At 31.3% G+C, this 20379-nt stretch overlaps 1 protein-coding gene across 1 annotated transcript; it reads right to left on the bottom strand.

Moving 5' to 3' along the window:
- Positions 1–15057: 15057 nt before the first annotated feature.
- LOC120092779 (hydroquinone glucosyltransferase-like) lies at positions 15058–17061 on the bottom strand. The gene has a single exon (XM_039050984.2). It carries the CDS (start codon positions 16792–16794, stop codon positions 15205–15207), a length of 1590 nt encoding a protein of 529 aa, XP_038906912.2. The 5' UTR covers positions 16795–17061; the 3' UTR covers positions 15058–15204.
- Between the last annotated feature and the right edge of the window lie 3318 nt (positions 17062–20379).

The raw sequence follows: 20379 nt of genomic DNA, 5'->3' as shown, positions 1-20379 counted from the left end.
CCTTCATAAGTGTTCATAACACCAGTTGGGTCAAATTACCATTTTACCCTTGAATTACCTATGTATCCTTAAGTATTAGTGTTCTTCTAATGAACAACCTGTTTATGGTCCAACCATTAAACAGAAATCACTCTCGGACCAGTAAGAGGGTAGAGTCCTTTGTTCAAGTCCCAGAGTGAAATCTATTTTGTATTATTATGTTCCCAGCTCCCTACTCGGTCTTGTCCCCAAGATGGTAGGCTTGTTGAGTTGGCGAACTGGCCACTCTCACCCATACAAATCAAAGGACAATTCTTCATTAACAGGAGTCCATAATAGACTCAAGATTAAGATTAAGCTACCTAGGTCATCCTATTGAAAAAGAAGCCTAACTAGTCAACAGAGTTACATTTAGTAGTTGTCATTTCACGGTCCGATCTTATGCAAACTCATTGCATAGGATGCCCCCATTCACATGTCACCTACACGAACACGTTGGATCATTACATTTGTATCAAATACAAAGTAGGTCGTATCCATTGTGTCACCAAGATAAGGTACCCAACTTTCTTCATATATTATAGACCCTTTAGACTATATCTTGAACATTAATCCTTGTATATCTCCATATACAGTTCAGGACTCATAAGACAGCCTAGGATATTAGTTTATTGGATTTAGGGTTATTAAGACAAAACACATATAACACAATCAATAACACTTATTGAAGTAACATCGATAACTCTTTATTGATGACAGTCAATTATTTACATTTATTATCTACGAGTTTTAGGGCATAAAACCCAATACTTCTGATTCAATTGAGTCTGATCTATGGCATAAAAGGTTGTCTCATATTAGCTCTAAGGCCTTGAAGCTCTACTTAAACAGGGTAATCTACCAAAAGAGATCAGTAACCAATTGTCCTTTTGTTACCATTGTGGGTTGGGAAAGGCAAAGAGACATACTTTCACTAAAATCCAACATACTACTAAGGGAATCCTTGACTATATCCACGTAAATCTACGGAGACTAGCCTCAACTCCAAGCTTAAATGGTTATAGGTACATTTTATCCTTAACTGATGAGTTTTTTTAGAAAAAGTTGGGTTTAGTTTCAAATGACTAAAGATTAGTATTTTAAGAAGTTTAAGGAATCGAAATTAATGATAGAAAAACAGATAACAAAGAAAATTAAATATCTCAGTATTGATAATGGCTTGGAGTTCTGTGGAGAGGATTTCAACACCTTTATAGAGAAAATGATATAACTAGGCATAGGATAGTAACGTACACACCCCTAACAAAATGGAATGCCTGAGAGACTCAATAGAACTATTTTGAAAAGAGTAAGATGCCTATTATCTGATGCTATTCTAGAAGATAAATTTTGGGTTAAAGCAGCTGCTTATTTAGTGTACACTCTTTATAGAAATCCTCACAACTCCTTAGAGTTTCCAACACTAGAGGAGAAGTGATCCAAGCATCCCCTCTAATCTAAATGATCGTAGGATATTTGCATGTGTTGGGTATGTGCATCAGAATCAGGGAAAACTCAAAGTCAAAGTTGCTAGGTGTATGTTTGTTGGTTTTGTTGAAGGTGTGAAGGGTTTCAAGCTGTGGCATCCTACTGAGAAGAGATTTATAATCAATAAGGATGTCACATTTAGGGAAAATAGATATTTATGCAAAAGGGGGAAATTCTAGAGAAGAGGCAGCAACCCATACCACTAGATTTGAGTTGGAGAATGCAAGAAATACCCCTACACAAGAAGATTCTATCAGTGATGTAGAAGAGGCAAAAGGCACATCAGGTGAACATGTAGAAAATGTTGAAGTTCAACATGATTTGAGTCAATATTCTCTTGTGAGGGACAGAAAAAAGAGAACTATTGTACCTTCAGCTCGATATGCAGACACAAATTACATGAACCTTTTGTTGAGTGCCACTGTGGCTTCTAATGATCAAGAACCAACTAAATTTGAAGAGGTTGTGAGTGGTTTTAATGCCAGATAGTAGATTAAGACTACAAATGAAGAAATAAACTCACTAAAGGTGAATGACACATGGTCCCTAACACCTCTACCTAAAAGATGCAAACCAATTGTATCAAAGTGGATTTTTAAAGGAGGGTATTACTAAATAACAAAAGCCTAGATACAAAGCTAGACTTGTTACAAATGGTTTTACTCAGAGAAAGGGTATTGATTATTTAGAAATGTTTTCCACTATCATAAAACATACTACAATCAAACTTCTTATATCATTGGTAGCTTAAAATGATCTTGAATTGGATCAGCTATATGTGAAAACAACTTTTCTACATGGTTATCTTGATGGGAGACAATTTATATGTAACAATCTAAAGGTTATGAGATAAAAGGGAAAGAAGACTTGTATTGCCTACTGAACAAGTTAATTTATGGCCTTAAACAATCACCTAGATGTTGGTACAAGAGATTCAATGACTAAATAGCTAGCTTGAGATTTCAAATAAGCTCTCATGGTATGTGTGTCTATGTGAACACCACAACCTACAAAGGAAAGGTATACTTTCTATTGTATGTTGATGATATGCTCATTGTAGGGAGCTCAAAAGCTGACCTATCACATGTCAAAAGTCTTTTAAGTAAAGAGTTTGAAATGAATGACTTGGGTGAGTTAAAAAAAATCCAAGAGATTAACATTACAAGAGTCGGGGGTCAGTCTATTCTAAACATCAACCACACAGCTTATTGCATGAGAAGTTGATAAAAATATTCAATCTAAGTGAAGCTAATGTTGGGATCGGGAGTCTCGTAGTTTGTAATCTGTACACATTGTTATGAACAAAATAAGAATTATTTATTTGGCATTTACTCATATACAATACACAAAGCTCCATGTTATTGTATGTAAACTTAAGCATGTATATGAGATATACAAGTGGATCATGTCTTAAGTGATAACCTAAATAGGTCTGTAGTATAAGGTTCAAGGAGGCATATTTGATCCTAGTGACACTACGGATACGACTCGCTTTGTAGATGTTTGCAAGTGTTGTGAACTACAACAGATGGTAGATTCTGACCAGTTATGTGGAGACATGCAAGCAGGATGTCCTATACAAAAAGTTTGTATAAGACCAAACCACGAGATGACTAGTCTCTGTATATAACATCATTGATACTTGAGACTTACATATCACCTAAACGACCATAGGTAACATGACCACAATCCAGAATGTTTTAGGAACTCTTGCCTTTGAGGGCGGTCCTTTGATTAGTATGGGTGAGAGTTGCCAGATTGCTAACTCAACATGCCTACCTTTTTTGGGACTTGTCTAATTTGGGAGTTGGGAACTCGGTTACACAAGATGGAATTCACTTCTTCCCAAAAGAAAAAGTAAGTAGATAGATTTCTCCCTTAAGGGCTGATTCCGAGTCTTGAACATAGTGGCCAGAGCTTCTCTTTGAAAGAGAGGACTCAGTCATAGTAGGACTATGACTTATGTTCATTAAAGGGATCGGTGGTACTTAAGGAGTTAGATGTAACTACAGGGGCATAACGGTTATTGGCCCAGCTATACTTGCAAGCAATCTATGAAGGATTATCGCATTATTGATTGGTTGATATGGACACATAATGTATCTGTCGTAAGGAGAGTTCAGTTGTTGGTCTTTAATGGAGTGCCCGACAATTAACGGATGGTAGATCCCATGACTAAAGAGTTTAGTCAATTATTCACGTCTCGTTGAAGTTTCGAGCTACAGGTCCATAAGGTCCCCTTGGTAGCTCAATAGATTCAAGTTGAGAATCAGTTCTTGGTGTTTATTTGAAATGTTCAGATTGAGAAGAGGAAATTCGATTATATATGATATGATTGATGTGATGTATGAGATACATCAAGTAGAGGATTAATGTAAATGAGATTTACATTAAGGACCATGAAATAGAAAAAGAACTATGGTTTATATGTTTCATGAGATAAAATATTAAAACTATAGGTTATAAATATAGTATGGTAAGTTGGTTATCATATATATTTATAATAATTAATATTATTAGATAATTATATCTTTTTTCTCTAATAACCAATTAAGTGAAAGGTTATTGGTAGTTTCATGGTAACCGTGTGATAAAAGGAAAAATGTTTTCCTAAACTTTGTGGTTGAGAAAGTCTCCATTCTCGGGAATTACTCACGGAAAGGCTGTCAAGTGGATTAGATTCACTAAACGATAGCCTAAGAGAGACTAAATGATCGTGGAGTGACACTACACGATAGTTCACTCAGCTGACCTTTAGCTAAACGATCGCGGAGCTTTTGCTAAACGATCGAATAGCATTTGTTTTTGGAGGTCGTTCATTATGTTCGTGATCTTTGAGATTGTTGTGTTCGTGGTCACTGTGATCGTGCTGTGTTGCAGTCGTAATGTTCGAGCGTTCGTGAGTTGCAGTCTTGGAGATTGTTCGAATGTTTGTGATCAAGGGTGTTTGAAGATGAGTCTTCAAAGGTATGTTTATTCTTTCCCTTGATCTTGTAAAGCATGCTGTAATTTCATTTTGTGCATAGCTTGTATGTTTCCGTTTCTTGATGGTAATTGTTTATGTTCAAATACGAATGGAATTTGGAACAACCATTCTACTGCTCATGAAAATCCTCATGTTCGATTTCCATCAGTTAAACTTGTCACTATTCCTATAGCCTAACATTTTAAGCACTCATCAGCTAATTCCCCTAATGATTCAGACCTTGAACATAAACAACAGATAGGGAAAGTACTCTACAGTCAGGCAGTAGGCAGTTTAATGTACCTAATGGTCTCTACAAAACCTACCTATCCTATTCAACTAGTCTTGTGAGCAGATATGTCTAACCCCAACAAAAGGCACAAGAAGCCACCAAATGGATACCCAAGTATGCGAAACTAGTCAACACAAAATCAAAAGAATTAGAACTAGATCTTGTTGGCTATGTTGACTTAGGCTTTGCAGGGATATTGACAAGAGAGAGTCCGTATCAGGCTATGTATTCCTACTTGAGGTTCATCTAATCAGTTGAAAGGCTACCCTATAATCAATAGTAGCTCTATCTACAACAGAGGCAGAATACATAGCTTTAACAGATGCAATTAAAGAATGATTGTGGCTCAAAGGCTTGATGAATCATCTTGGTATCAATCAAATAGCGGTTAAAATCTACTGTGAACCAAAGTATCATTCATATTTTTAAGAACCCACAATACCACAGTAGGACCAAATACATAGATGTAGAATTTCATTATGTTCGCAATAAAATAAAGAATGGAGAGATAGAAATATTAAAGGTTCATACCTCGGACAACGTGACTAACATGCTCATAAAAAGGGATTCGAAGCTCAAACTCCAAAAGCGTTTTGAGATAATTGGCTTCGATCTACCTAAAAAAGGATAAAAGAAGGTTAGATCTAGAAGATACTTGAAGATTTTTCAGAGTTGGATTTAAGGTGGATTTTTGTAGAAGATAAATCCAACGAATTTTATTTTTTTGTTTTAAATCATTTATGTAACTTATCTATCTTATGAATATAAAAGAGAAGAATTAGAAGATATAAATACAAAAAAATAGAATGAAACCAGGATTTGTAGTAATCTGAAAATTTTGATCTTCCTATTGATGTAGGCTTTTTCTATTGATCTTCCTATTGATCTGAAAATTTGTAGTAATCATCAGGATTTTTGTACGTCTGAAAAGATAACCTTGGATTTGTAGTAAACTCATGAGTTCTTTTTCATTTCCTTCTTCATTTTCATTTTATGCAAAATCAAAACATCCATTAAGGAACTGAGAAAGGGAGAATCTATTTGAAGCTTAGAGAGTAGAGAGAGAAATTACAGTGCAATTCTTTTGCTTCTGTCAAAGTTCAACATCAAATTTGGATATGGTAGTTTGAGATTGATACCCTAAATCTCGTAGGTCTCACAGTTTGTAATTGTATTGTACAAATACTTTATTTATCTAATAAAATAAAGAGGTACTTTATTTAACATTTAATAGCATTAAACCACAAAAAACTAATAAACTAAATCCAAGGTTATCTTTTGTAACTTAAACATGTATGTAAAGACATACTGGTGGATCATATTTAAGTGATAACCTAAACGATTCGTAGTAGATGGATAAGGTTAGGTACCTTATCCTAGTAAAGCTACAAATACGATCCGATTTGTAGTTGACACAATTGTTGTAAAGTGCTACAAATAATCTGATCCTGATCATTATGTGGAGACATGTGAGCGAAGGTATTTTACACAAAGAGTTTGTATAAGACCGGACCATGAAATGAATACTCTTCATATAACATCGTTGTTAGAAAAGACGTACATTTCAGACGTACATTTCACCAAGATGACCATAGGTGACTTAACTTAAATCTTGATTGAGTTCTGAACTCCTGCCTATTAAGACGATCATTTGATTTGTATGGGTGAGAGTGGCTAGTTTTGCCAACTCAATATACCTACCATTTTGGGGATTCGTCAAATTAAGCAGCTAGGAACATAGCTATACAAGAAGAAATTCACTCAATCTCTATAGTTAGAGTAAGTAGAGAAATTGCTCCCTTAAGGGCTAATTTCGAGGCTTGAACAATGTAGAGCTACACCCTCTACTAACCAAAGAGGGGTTTGGTTAAAATTGGACTATAACCTATTGTTTATTAGAGGGATTAGTGGTACTTAAGGAGTTAGATGTAACTATAGGGGCAAAATGGTAATTTTAACCTAGCTGTACTTACGAGCAATTTGTGAAGGGTCAACGCATCGTTGGTTAGTTATATCCAATGGACGCAGAAATATACTTGTAGTGCGAAGAGTGCAACTATCGATCTTTAGTGGAGTGACCAACAATTAATTGAAGTTGATTAATTTAACTAAAAGAGTTTAATTAATTAATCAAGTATCAATGAAGCATCAATCTATAGGTCCATAAGGTCCTCTTATTAGCTCAATTGGGATAAATGAGAATCAAATTAATTTGGATTAATTTGAATTGTTCAATTTGATAAAGGAAATTAATTATATAAGATATAATTTGAGAGAAAACATTTATTTAAATATGGTTCAAATATCAAAATTAATATGAATTTGATTTATATTAAATATTGTTGAATTAATAAGAGAATATTTTTTATGTTTAAATATTATTTAAAGGAAAATCAATTCTTGTTTAAATAAATAATTTTGTAATTAGGGAAAATAAGTTATTTAATAACTTTTTCTCTTCCTTCATTATTCTCTCATTATATGGAAGATGAAAAATGTATTTTCACCTTCCTCTTGCACTCTTATATAAACACCAAAGTGTGTTGAAGGTGTGTGCTTGGAAAAGTTTTTTTTTTTTTGCTCTCAAAAGTTAAGAAATAAATTCCTTTCCAAATTAATTTAGAAGCCCACGTACCTCTATGACTCTCTACCCCGAGAATACCAAGGTTTATGCGTGGTGGTGTTCGATTGATTACTACATTTTTCACAATCAAAATATTCGTTGGGTTCGTGATTCGGAGAGGAATCGAGAAGAGATTAATCTTCAAGGGCATATGATTTTTTAATCTCTTTTTCCTTTTTTATTTCTTTACATAAGTATGCTTAATAGATCTGACATATCTTATTTCTGTCATACATGTTTTCTGTATGTTATGCAAAATTAAAATAAGGACACGATCACTTCTCCAACGGGTACATGTGTATCCTTTCAATTGGTATCAAAGCAAGCGTTTTCATCCCAATTTTAATTTTCATACAAATTAGAGAGTAATGGTGGGATTTAGATTATGCATAGAAGTATGTTGAATATGATTTGCTCATTTGGATGTTTTCGAGGTTGGTTTTAGAATTGATGCCTTTTTTTATTCGATATGTAAAGGGTCCATTCTTTTGGACATTTTTTTTATGCTATCGAGTCTGTATATCTACTCCGGGTCGTTTGTGAAAATTTTTCGGCTTCAATTTGATTGGAAACGGAGCAAGAATGGAGATTTATGGATGAACGGGTGAAGAACTGCAAGCATTCTTCCTTACAGCATCGGGCTTTAATATTGCAACGTTGGGCTAACACTATAAGGCAAAAGCCTTAGCATCGTAATGCTCCAGCCATAATGTTCCAACGCTGCGTGAAATGTCGCGATGCTGTGAGTAGTACAACGATAAGCACTGAAAGGATGTCAGCGTCGCAACATTGGCGAAAAGTGTTTCAATGCTCTAGACTTGAAGAGGCGTGCGCGTTTCAATAATTCAACTTTCGGTCCGACGGTTTGGCTCCCTAGCGGTTTGATTCAAATGGTTTTCCTCAGTTTTTTTTTTGTAATAATTTAGTTTTTAATTTAATTTAATTAATATAATAGTTATATTATTGAAGAGAATTGAGTAATTACCAAAATGCCATCGAGTACCATCAAATATCATTGAGTAAAAGGCTATCAAGCATCGAGTATTCTATATTTCATATCATCGAGTAATCAACCATCGAATAAGTGTTGTCAAGTAATCAAGCATCGAGTCATCGAGTACTATCGAGTTTCTTTATATTCATTTTTCATCGAGTAAAGCATCATCTTGCATCGAGGATCGAGTATAAGACAGAAAGCTCGATTTTTACTGTAAAAACTTGATGTGTTGCAACGCTCCTCACAAAGTTGCAACGCTCTGGATTTTGACGCAATCCATCCCCGCGCCTCACGATGCTATGCTGTTGGTATAAATTTTGGTTCAGTTCTTCAGCAAAATATGGAGAGAAAGAAAGAGAAGAGGAAAAAACCCATTTTTTTCGAGAAAGACTTCAAATTTACATAGCAATTTTTGTATTTTTTTGTGAGATTCAATCAATATGTATTCAATCTTTGTATCAAATATGTAACTATCAATGGATTGCTTGAAGAATTTCATCATCCATGAGTAAGTAATCTTTTTTCTTGGAAATTATATAAATTGGCATTTTCTTGAGACTGTTCCTTGAATTTTCTTTCATGTACTTACTTTCTTTTGATTGTTCTTGCTAAGATTTAGAATAAAATTGATTAAGATTAAATTGACAACTCAAGATTAATCAATTTTTGTATGCAAAAATTACATGGTTCTATAACAAAATTGTAATAATGGTTGCAAGAATTAGTAGTCTGGATAGAAAATGTGAACTTCTTTTCCTTTTTCTCATCAATAAATGTCCTATATCAATTCTTGTCTTTTTCACTTAGTTAGTTTCTAATTCTTAAAACAAACAACTCCCTATTTAATCTTTTGCATTTTGGAATTCAAGTAGTCTATTTTAGGCCAATTAATAGAGGTTCTCTTGGGATCGACCTCTTACTCCACTATTACTACGTGTTAGTTCTAGTGGTAGTTAGAGTATTATAAATTTCATTTGTTTTGGGTAAGATAGAATTAACGACACTTATGTTTTAGCCCAAACACTCATTCTCTATAGTTAGAGTAAGTAGAGAAATTACTCCCCCAAAGCTAATTCCGAGACTTGAACAATGTGATGCCATACCCTTTCCTGGCCTGAGAATGTTAGGTTATAATTGGACTATAACCTATTATTCATCAGAGGGATTAGTGAGTAGTATTAAGGAGTTAGATGTAACTATAGAGGCAAAACAATAATTTTGGCCTAACTGTAGTTACGAGCAATTTGTAGATGGTCAATGCACCATTGATTGGATATATCCAATTGACTCAGAAATATATATATAATGCGAAGAATGCAGTTGTCGGTCTTTAGTGGAACTAACTAACAGTTGATGGAAGTTGATTAATTTAATTAAAAAAGTTTAATTAATTAATCAAGTACCATTGGAGCTTCAGGTCCATAAGGTCCTCTCATTATTGAGATAAATGAGGATCAAATTAATTTGATTTTTCAAATTGATAAAGAGAATTAATTATATAAGATATAATTATATGAAATATAATTTGAGAGAAAATATTTATTTGAATATGGTTCAAATATCAAAATTAATATGAATTTGATTCATATTAAATATTATTGAATTGATAAGAGAATATTTTTTATGTTTATATATTATTTAAAGGAAAATTAGTTTTTGTTTAAATAAATAATTTTGTAATTAGGGAAAATGATAATCTTTTCCCTTCCTTCATTATTCTCTCGTTAATATATGGAGGATGAAAAGAAATATTATTTCACCTTCCTCTTGCACTCTTATATAAACACCAAAGTGTGTTGAAGGTGTGTGCTTGGAAAAGTTGTTTTTTGCTCTCAAAAATTAATAAATACATTCTTTTCCAAATTAATTTAAAAGCCCGCATACTCTCTACGATTCGCTACCCCGAGAACACCAAGGTTTCTGCATGGTAATGTTCGATTGATTACTACGTTTTTCACAATCAAAATGTGTTGTTGTGTTCGTGATTCGGAGAGAAGTCGAGAAGAGTTTAGTCTTCAAAGGTATGTGACTTTTGAATCTCTTTTTCCTATTTTATTTCTTTACATAAGTATGCTTAATAAATCTGATATATCTCGTCTTATATGTTTTTTGTATGTTATGTAAAATTAAAATAAAGATCCGATCACTTTCGCAACATGTACTCACGTATCCTTTCGGGTAATGCTTGCCACATATCCAGCTGAAGTCTCTCCATCGTGGCCTCTTCTCCTTTCATTGTACCAACCCATTTCAATCTTTGGGTTATTTGCTTTTTGGGCTTCTTTGTTTTAGAAATACACTTAGTGTTTTGGGTCTCATATAAGGAAATCTGCAATCACAACCCAACGTTTTGAGTAAAAAAAGGGGAAATCAGGTATATAGCACTAATTACATTTTCATTTGGAGAAATAGCAAACCACATAATTCTTTCGAAATATAACAAATTACATGAGACACATATGTGGGTCAGTTTTTCGATAATCTTAAAATACCCTCACAAGCCTTTTTAATTCCACTTCAATTAATTCTGCATCTTTCTTAATTATATTGTAATTAATTTATCAAATTTATAATGCAGACTCTATTGATTTTCTATGAGATTTTCACCAGGAACTAAGCACCTCTTTCTATATGAAAATCTGGCATAAATTTCGTGATTTAATTTGATAATAATTTATATGTATCTCAACGAATTAACTTTTTATATTTATATTAAATTTTCTATTAATCATACGTTTTTTAAATTGTTTTTATGATTATCTTTATTATAATTTTGTTTTAAACGTGAAATATTCAAAAAAGTCTCATTTTTATTAATTAGTCTTATTTTAAAATTTTGAATCATATTTTTTTAAAGATTCCGTTGGGAAGAATAATAAAACAGAAATTTCATCAAATTTATAGCAAATGCACTACTTCACGTGTTCCCACTTTTTTTAACCCTAAAATACCCTGATTTTCAGTTTCACCATATGATTCTACCCTTTGTAAATTTGTTAGCATGTATACTGATTTTCTCCTAAATTATCTCCCTACACTTTTCAAATTTTAAAAGTCAAATGTAATTTTTTTTAAATATCATATTTGATCTTATCTTCAATTTCAAATTCTATTTTATCTAATTTTTCAATTTTTTTATCTTTTTTTACTGATTTTATTTTTTGTTTTCAATCGACGACAAGTCTACTTTGGAGGCTTGACTTAATCGATCAAATCCACTAGTGTGTAGATGAAAGGCTCGATTTATGACCTTTGACTAAGAGTTCAAGTCGCAAAGTGTCTTCTTTCCAAAGTGATTCTTACCTTGATAGATTCGATCAAAGAATAATGTACCATCTTGAATATTATTTGTTTCTCTTCTGTTCATGAGATCTCCACAGTTGATATCAACATCACATGATAATTGATTAGTAATTTTAGTTTACCATTTTTAATTGAGATTTTCATACTCCAATTTTAATTGGTTCGTTTCTTCATGAATACAGTTATTTAGATAAAGTCTTTATTCAGTCTACCTCTCAATTTTTAAACTAATATTTTGAGTCTAGAACAAGAAAATGTGTGAGAAGAGATTGGTGCGGTGCTCAGAGCCTCGCTAAGGAAGACACCAATATTCTCTAGATATTTGTTTTAATTATAGTGTAATTACGAATATTTTTTAATAAGTTAATTGCAATCTCATTTTTATGGTTGGGTAGTTTAGATTTTTATAAATTCGTTTATTTTTTAAAAAATTTATTTTATTATTTTCACTAATGAAAGGTTGATTTACTATTTTTATAAATAAAAAGTTAAAATTCGTTAATCCTCTTGCTAGCCTTAAAAAAAAAAGGTTGTATTTAGACATTAGTTTCAACTTTCCTAGTTACTTGGTTTCTGTATTTTCTGTGTGTGCATCGATGTTTTTTTTTTTTTTTTTTTTTTTTCCTTTTAATACCAATGCATATATTTAGTAATAGAAAAATAATTTAAAACTTAAAAGAATAATAATCATGTTTATGTTGAATTTGTAACTCTTAGGACTCGAAAAAATCCTGATGTAGTTTTTATAAAAGAAAATTGTAAAAGGTCCCAAAATAAGCTGACATTGTTAAACTTTGAGTGAGGTGGGGGAGTTTTTAAAGAGAAATTAAGGACGGTCGGATAACTATTTGATTTTTTGTTTTGTTTTTAAAAATTAAAACTATTTCATCTACATTTTTCATAATGATTTATATCTTTCTTAAGTATAGTAGTTGAATTTTTAGGCAAATTCCATAAGCAAAAACCACTTTTTGAAAGCTTTTTATTGTTTTTTTAGTTCTCAAAATTGGCTTGGTTTTTAAATTATTGATGAAAAGTAGATAATAAAAAAAGAAATTTGGATGTGGAAGTAGTATCCTTAAACTTAATTTTCAAAAATAAAAACAAAAAACAAAATAGTTAACGAACAGAATCTAAAATATTAGCGTTTAAAATTTCGATTCGATGGCCTCAGAATTTTAATGGGGGAAAATTTTGTTTTTCCCCAATTTCGACAAATATCGAGATTTCTCAAAATTTTGAGAATATTTATATAATATTTTGATTCCCCATTTCGACAAAAATTTTATATTTGAAAAAATTTCGAGAAATTTCGACATTTCGAGAAAATTTTGATTTCTTTTAACTAACTACGTTAGCTCATTTCAAGTTTTTCAATTTTATTGTCCTAATTACACACGGTTCTATAGTTTCACATCTCAATATCATTTTTGACAAATGATTAAGCTTTTTTTATGTGTTGCTTTTTCTACTTTCCATCTTTTCTCAATTTTTTAACTTTATTTTTACCCAAAATTTTCATTTTTAAAGAAATTGAATTTGAAAAAAGCACAAAAAGTAATATATGTTTATTTTTTACCTCATTCAAACTTCATAAAATTTTCACTTCATTTTGCCTTAAAATTGAATTGATGTGAGTTTTTTCTTTAATCATCTAATACTTTCATAATTTTCACATAATTTCACTTTAAAATATTCCTAAACTTATATTATTTTATAATTATTTTCTATTTATTTTTTAAATTCCTACTCTCGCATTAATATCTACACCGACATTATCTATACGTTGTCTTACTTTATAGAAATTGTGATTAAAAATTCTCAATTATAATTTAATAAAGTCATAATCAAAGTTCCATTAATTAACTATAACAATTTCTATCAATTTCCATAATTTTTTCTGAAACTTTTATTGATATCGATATTTTCATAATACTGAAATCTTGATATTTGACATCGATATTTTTAACCTTAATGTTACCTTCTTCACCATACTCTTTCTAACTCCAAATATGAGCAACCACAACAATATTGAGTGACTACTAGAAAATAATAATAATAATAATAATATTAAGGAAAAAAAAGGAAAACCCTTCATCTACTAGAAGGTTCTAGATTTTTCTTTCTAATTTAAAACATTTCTTAACTGGACATTTTACCTTTTTTTTTTTTTTTCTTCTTTACTTTTTGTTTAATCTATTTATTTAGGAAAATTATTTAAATGGTAAAACGGTTGAAAATATTTACAAAATATAGTAAAATTTTAGAACTAACAATGATAGACATTGATAGACTTCTATTAGTGATATTATAGACACGGATAGAAGTCTATCAGTATCTATCATCTAAAATTTTACTATATCTTGTAAATATTTTGGTTTATTTTTCTATATTTAAAAACAACCTATTTATTTATTTAATTTCAATAAAGTGATCTTTAATTTAAATTGTTTAGGGCATTTGTTTAGCAAAAGAAAGTCATTGTCAAGTGAACGGAGAGTTCATGGATATAATTTGGGTGTGTTTGAATTACATTTCAAGTGTTTAATTTTAAAAATAACTCATTTTTAGAAAAAAAAATGGAGTGTTTACCAATAACTCAACATAGTTTTTTCAAGTGTATTTTAATCAATTTTTATCAAAAGTGTTTAAATCAATTCTTAAGTCAATTGAAACGGGCCTTTAATTCTTTCCTTTTTTTTAATATGTGATTAGATTTAAATCATTTCAAAGTTGCTTTCGAAGTGAGAGGTTTAAAATCACCACTAATCATATTTGAAGTGTGTGGTTACTCCTTTTAAAATAAAAACCGTATGTAAAACTAGATTTAAGGTTCAGAAGTTGATTAGGTGTAGGAAAGTGTTAGCATCTCCTATAACAACTGTTTTGAAAAAACAGTTACAACTTATTTTTTTTAGATTATCCTATTATAAGGGATATATGTGGGTTAGGTTAGGGGATTTTCAAAATCAGATCCGGTTGGCTACCCGAATGACACGAATGGGTCTCCAATCTAATCCAATCCAACCCGACCCTTAAAATCGGCTAGAGACTAGAAGGAAAAATAATTTTGTATTTTTTTATTATTTCAACTATATCAGTTCACATTTAGTAAATTAATAATTATTAATGGCCAGAGACTATTAGAAAAATTTTTACTTTGAATTTAAAAAAAAAAAAAAAAATCTTCATAACATTAGAAAATCAAACTCAAAAGTAGTATAGGGTTTAAACTTTATCTCTGATTGTTCTATCTACCTAACTAAACGTGAATAAATTGAAAGATTTTGAAACCTAAAAACAAAAATGTATTTTTCTTAAAAAAAAAAATAATAAAAAAACAGAGTGACACGAAGTAATGAAGATGAGAATTTTAGAAATCAAGGAATGCTTTTATTATCGAGGAGGCAAAACAAACAAGTGCTTTTGTTTTGTACAAATACACAAATTAACAGTAAAATTGGGAATAAAATTCACTGCGGCAGAGGATTAAATTTAAAAAGAGTATTTTCTAATTTCTAACTGGAAATGTTGGCTTTCCACTTGTTCACCAAACCACTCACTATCTTACTAGACGATCCATCTTCTCCAACCGCTCTTTCTGCAGCTTCTTTCAATTCCTTCATTTTCCGACGCAGTTTCTTCCCTTCCTCTCCTTCTAACACCGATTTCACCACTTTCGATATCTCTTCCTTCTCCACTATCCCCTTTTTCTCATTCATTTTTGGCCTTAACGCCACTTTAATCTCCTCTGTTAACATCACAGCGTTCATTCTCTGTTCTGCGTACAGCGGCCAAGCAATCAGAGGAATCCCATTTACCACACTCTCTAATGTTGAATTCCATCCACAGTGCGTTAAAAACCCACCCGTCGAGCTGTGGCTCAGAATTTGAGCCTGTGGCGCCCACGACGGCACCACCAGTCCCCTCTTCTTCGTCCTTTCTACAAACCCTTCCGGTAAAAAATCCAATGGATCACTCTGACTGTGGACGCTGAAATAGGTGGCGTTTGCGATCTTATCGGAAGGACTTCTAACCACCCATATGAATCTTTGTCTACTCATCTCCAATCCCAACGCCAATTCGTCGATTTGATCGCTCGACAGAGTTCCCCCGCTTCCAAATGACACAAACAGAACAGACCCATGTGGTTGTTCGTCTAGCCATTTCAAACACTCTGCCCTTTCTTCATTCTCATTTGCGTCGATTTTCACCAATGGCCCAATTGGGTAAACGGGGGGCTTCCCTGCTTCCTCCTTCCGCAGATAATTTATAGCTCCGGGCTCCAATTCCGGGAAGCTGTTGAGAAAAATCCCATCTGCTAAAGCATACCTCTTCGCGTTATGAAGCGTCCACTTATAGGCTTCGTTCTTCCGATCTTGAACTGGGTCCAATAAATCTTTGCCTTGAATCGGAATACATCCCGGGATCTTGATTGGGTCGGGGAGGTCGCGGAACTCGCCGACGACGGATTGATCGAGTTTGGGTAAAAACAGAGCAAAGGAGAGAAGCATGGCGGTGGAGGGGAAGAACATGTAAGAGGAAATATTGAATTCTCTGGCTAAATCGAAGGCATCGGTGCCAAAAAGATCGACGACCAAGCCGACGAGGTTGGAGTGAGAGAGCATGGATTTGAATACGTTTCGAAGGGATGGGAGAGAGCGAGAAATGGTGAGAGTGATGATGGTTTCAATTTTGGAGGCGGCGGGGAGATCGTCGAAGCTGACGGGGGGAAGGAAGAGGTGATGAATGCCGGAGGGGAGGGAACTGAGGAGGGCTCGTTGAGGCTGAGACGGGGGACCATCGGAAGGGATTATGAAAGTGAAAGTTAAACGGTGGTGGGAGAGGAGGCGCTTGGCGAATTCGATGAGAGGAATCAGATGGCCCATTCCGGGGCTTGGTAAAATGGCCAAGTGAGGGATGGACGACGGAGCTTCCATGGCGGAGGGGTTGGTGGTTCTGGTTAATGGTTGGCAATGCAAGCAAAAGTAGAGAAGGAGAAAGTGAAATTGAAAATGAGTGAATGAAAAAACAGGAAAACCGGGGAAATATATAGGAGGCAGAACCAGAGGCAGAGAAGGATGGAAAGTTGAAAGAAGAATGATCATTGGATGGAAGTTTGATTATTTTATTGGATTAAGTAGAAATCATTTTGATAAAGTGGGTAATTTAATTAAAATTGAATCTTAGATTATTTGAAAAAGTGGCACATAATGAAATCAACATAACGCATCTCTAGAATGTCCAATTAATGAATTTGGGCATGGTGGGGCTGCTGATGTCATTTCAAACGTAACGCTTATGCTTTTCTTTACATTTTTTTTTTTTTTAAAGATGGGAATAAGAGTTGTAATGGGGTAACCCATCCTCTCATTTGTTACAAGTTTTATAGAATTACACATAGAAATAAGCTAATCTCCTATATCCATTATAATAAAAATTTAATTTATAGTTTATAAATTTATATTAAATTTTAATTATAATGTATAAATTTAACTGCTTAAATTTTAATAAATTAATTAATTTAAATACATATATCTATATATATATATAAACATTTTAATATATACTTAATTTTTATTTGAGTTTAACAAAATTAGTTTATATATACACAAACTTATTTTTCAATTAACATAATTAATTATATTTGTAATTAATTAATGATCATAATGATTAATATACTATGAATTTATTATTTAATAATTATAATTAATTTATCATTAATTCGAACTCATTAATTATTTTATTAATTAATACATCATAATTATATAAATTCATCAAATCGATATCAAATTATGTAATCATGTAACTTTAATTATAAATTACTCATATTTTAGAAATACTAATAATTGATGTTATTATATGATTGTCAAATAATTAATTTTATAGAGTTTACCTGATTAATTTTACAAATTAAATTTATTTCCATAAAATTACGATAGCATTCTCATGTACAATCAAACACAAACATTCTTGATTTTCATCAATCTCATTATTTCCAAGCATCCTTAATTCTTGGAAATCTATAAAACCTTAAATCAAACTGTGTCAAAATATTTTGTTGGGATTTCAAAGTTTGTAAAGTTAAAGTATCAATAATACTATCGTGTATTTGGAACTGCACTCATATTTGTACCGTCCACTCTTTATTATTAGTAATAGAGTTTTAAATTAAATTATTGAGGTTTAAAGACTAAAAATGCCCTCTCTTTTTTCTGTAAATTTGGATTAATTCGTAAAAATAGAACTTTGTAACGTGGAAATTGTAAAAGGTGCATAAATAAGTTGACATTATTGAACCAAAAAAAGATTAGCCAAAGCCAATCATGGCCTTACCTTATTGACTATATACCCTCTTTCTAGCTCCAAAATGAAGTCTCTTGGATGGAGCAACCCCATGCATTATTGAGTTGCCACTGACGTCAAAATTGACGTCTTAAAAAACTTTTATCTATATATATATATAATTAAAAAAAAAAAAAAGAAAAAGAAAAAGCAGGTATTCTTTTATTAAATGATTATTAACCTTTTTGCTTAATCTGTTTATTTATTTATTCATTGAGCTTTGAACTGTTTACTGGTAAAGAGAGAGTTGAGGGACATTAACCATTTCCTTTCTTATTGTATGTGATTTAATTTTTGTTTACCTCATTCCATGGTCCCTTTTCACTAACACCATTTAACTTTGCTAAATCTATAATTATAATTATAACTATAATAATAATAATAATAATAATAATAATAATAATAATGGCATGGTAAAAATGAATAAATTATGGGAAGTACTAAACTTGTGATTTAACTAAAAATATATTTTTTAAAAAAAGAAGAAACAAAAGTGTCATATAGCAAAGTAAAGTGTGAAAGAAGATGCATTATTACGAAAAGAACAAAAAAAAAAAAAAAAAAAAAGTTAGAAAAGGGGAAATTATTTAATACAATAATTAATGTCATGTGACCACGTATACTTTTTTTTAATACAACAATTACGGAGCGGGAGATTAAACCTTCCATCTTTAAAAATGGTATATATGTGCTTAAATAATGAAATTTGGCATGTGAATGGAAGGAGTAGTGATGTCAAGTCAAACGTAAGGCTTACGCATTTTTCTTTCTTTTTTGTGTCCATGTTGATTTTTATGTAGCCCATTTTGCCTTTGCATTAATTCCAAACGTGCCTTAACTCCTTACACACGTGGGCAAGCAATTCCTCAATTGATACAGCCACTTTTGACTCTGCATATCCTCAATAATTGTAGAGTCCTTTTAAACAATGGTTCAATCCACTATGATCAATTTAGAAAATGTTTAAATCAATTTCGATTAACAAAGAATATCAACCAATGGTCGATCAACTAGTACAAATATTGTCGGTTTAATTTTTTTTTCCAAACCGATGTTCACTGATCCTTCCTCTTCTTCGACCAACCACATTTGAATAGTCGGTTTTCGAGTTATCATGCTCACTCTAATTTAGAGTGACATCTTCAAGAAAAAAAAAACGTTAGAGTGATTAAATTTTTGTATTTCTAATTTTATAATAATATTCTCTAAAATTTAATAGGTAACAATTTTGTTTTAATACTCTACAAAATTGTGAAAGATTAAAACATTTTTATAAGTCACAAAAACTAAATTATTGTACAATAGAATGATTGACACTTAGTTTTGATTACATTCTTCGAAGTAGGAATTTAATTGTTACAAATTTAAAAATATAAAAGGTAAATTATTTTATACTAAAGTTTAATGATAAAACTATTACAAATTTAGAAATACGTAAACTAAATTATTGCATACTATATAGTTTACGTGTTAAATTATTACTTTTATAAAAGAGGTAAATGTTTTTTTTAACGACAAACTTTTTAAATGCTTCTTTTTACTTTGTGTGAGGGTTGTTTATATTTAGTTTGATTTGACTATCAGTTTCGATTTGATTAGTAAGTTTTGATTAAATTGATTTTCATAGAATCCCTGAACTCAATTTTTGGTTAAAATGAAAATAGAACATAAAATTAACTCAAGTGACTTGAGATTTTTCTTAAAAGACTTAAAGTTTTTTTTAAAAAAAAAAAAAAAATACCGATGCATATAAATTTAGTAATACAAAAAATAATTTAAAACTTAAAAGAATGTGAATCATTTTTGTGTTGAATTTGTATCTTTTATGACTTGAAAATTCTCAGAGATGCTAGAATATTAGACAATCATGCCCTTCACCTTTTTACCATTTTCTTTCTAATTCTAAATATTTAAAAAAGGTTAGACATAAAATTAACTAAAGTGACTTGAGAGATCGATCTTCTAGAATTTTCCATATTTAAAAAAAAATGTAAAAGAGATTGACGTTGTTTTCTTACATGCATATTTACTTTTCATTTAAGGCTCCTTGTAGATTTGATAAAATAAGTTTAAAAATTTTGACTCATAACACAGATTTATTATTTTTGTAAAAATAGTAAAATAAAAAATTAAAAAAAAAAATCAACTCACGTGATTCACTTGATACACTACTAATATGCACGATATACTTGATACACTATTGATACATATTTGATACACTTATACTATTATTATACAATTAAAAATGACTAGTTTTTAAGCGTTTTTAAAAAAAATCATAAAAATGACTTTTTTGAAAAACATTTTTTCTCTAGGTATTCCAAACATGGTCAAATCGTCAAAATGAG

This window comes from Benincasa hispida, chromosome 1, assembly GCF_027475165.1.
Source record: "Benincasa hispida cultivar pf3 chromosome 1, pf3_genome.v1.1, whole genome shotgun sequence".
Taxonomy (NCBI): domain Eukaryota; kingdom Viridiplantae; phylum Streptophyta; class Magnoliopsida; order Cucurbitales; family Cucurbitaceae; genus Benincasa; species Benincasa hispida.
The sequence above is the reverse complement of the archived record's forward strand: the minus strand, read 5'-3'. Positions and strand labels throughout refer to the sequence as shown.

What these genes read in the sequence shown, in the direction of transcription:
- LOC120092779 (XM_039050984.2), bottom strand. Translation starts at nt 16,794, where the DNA reads ATGATCATTCTTCTTTCAACTTTCCATCCTTCTCTGCCTCTGGTTCTG.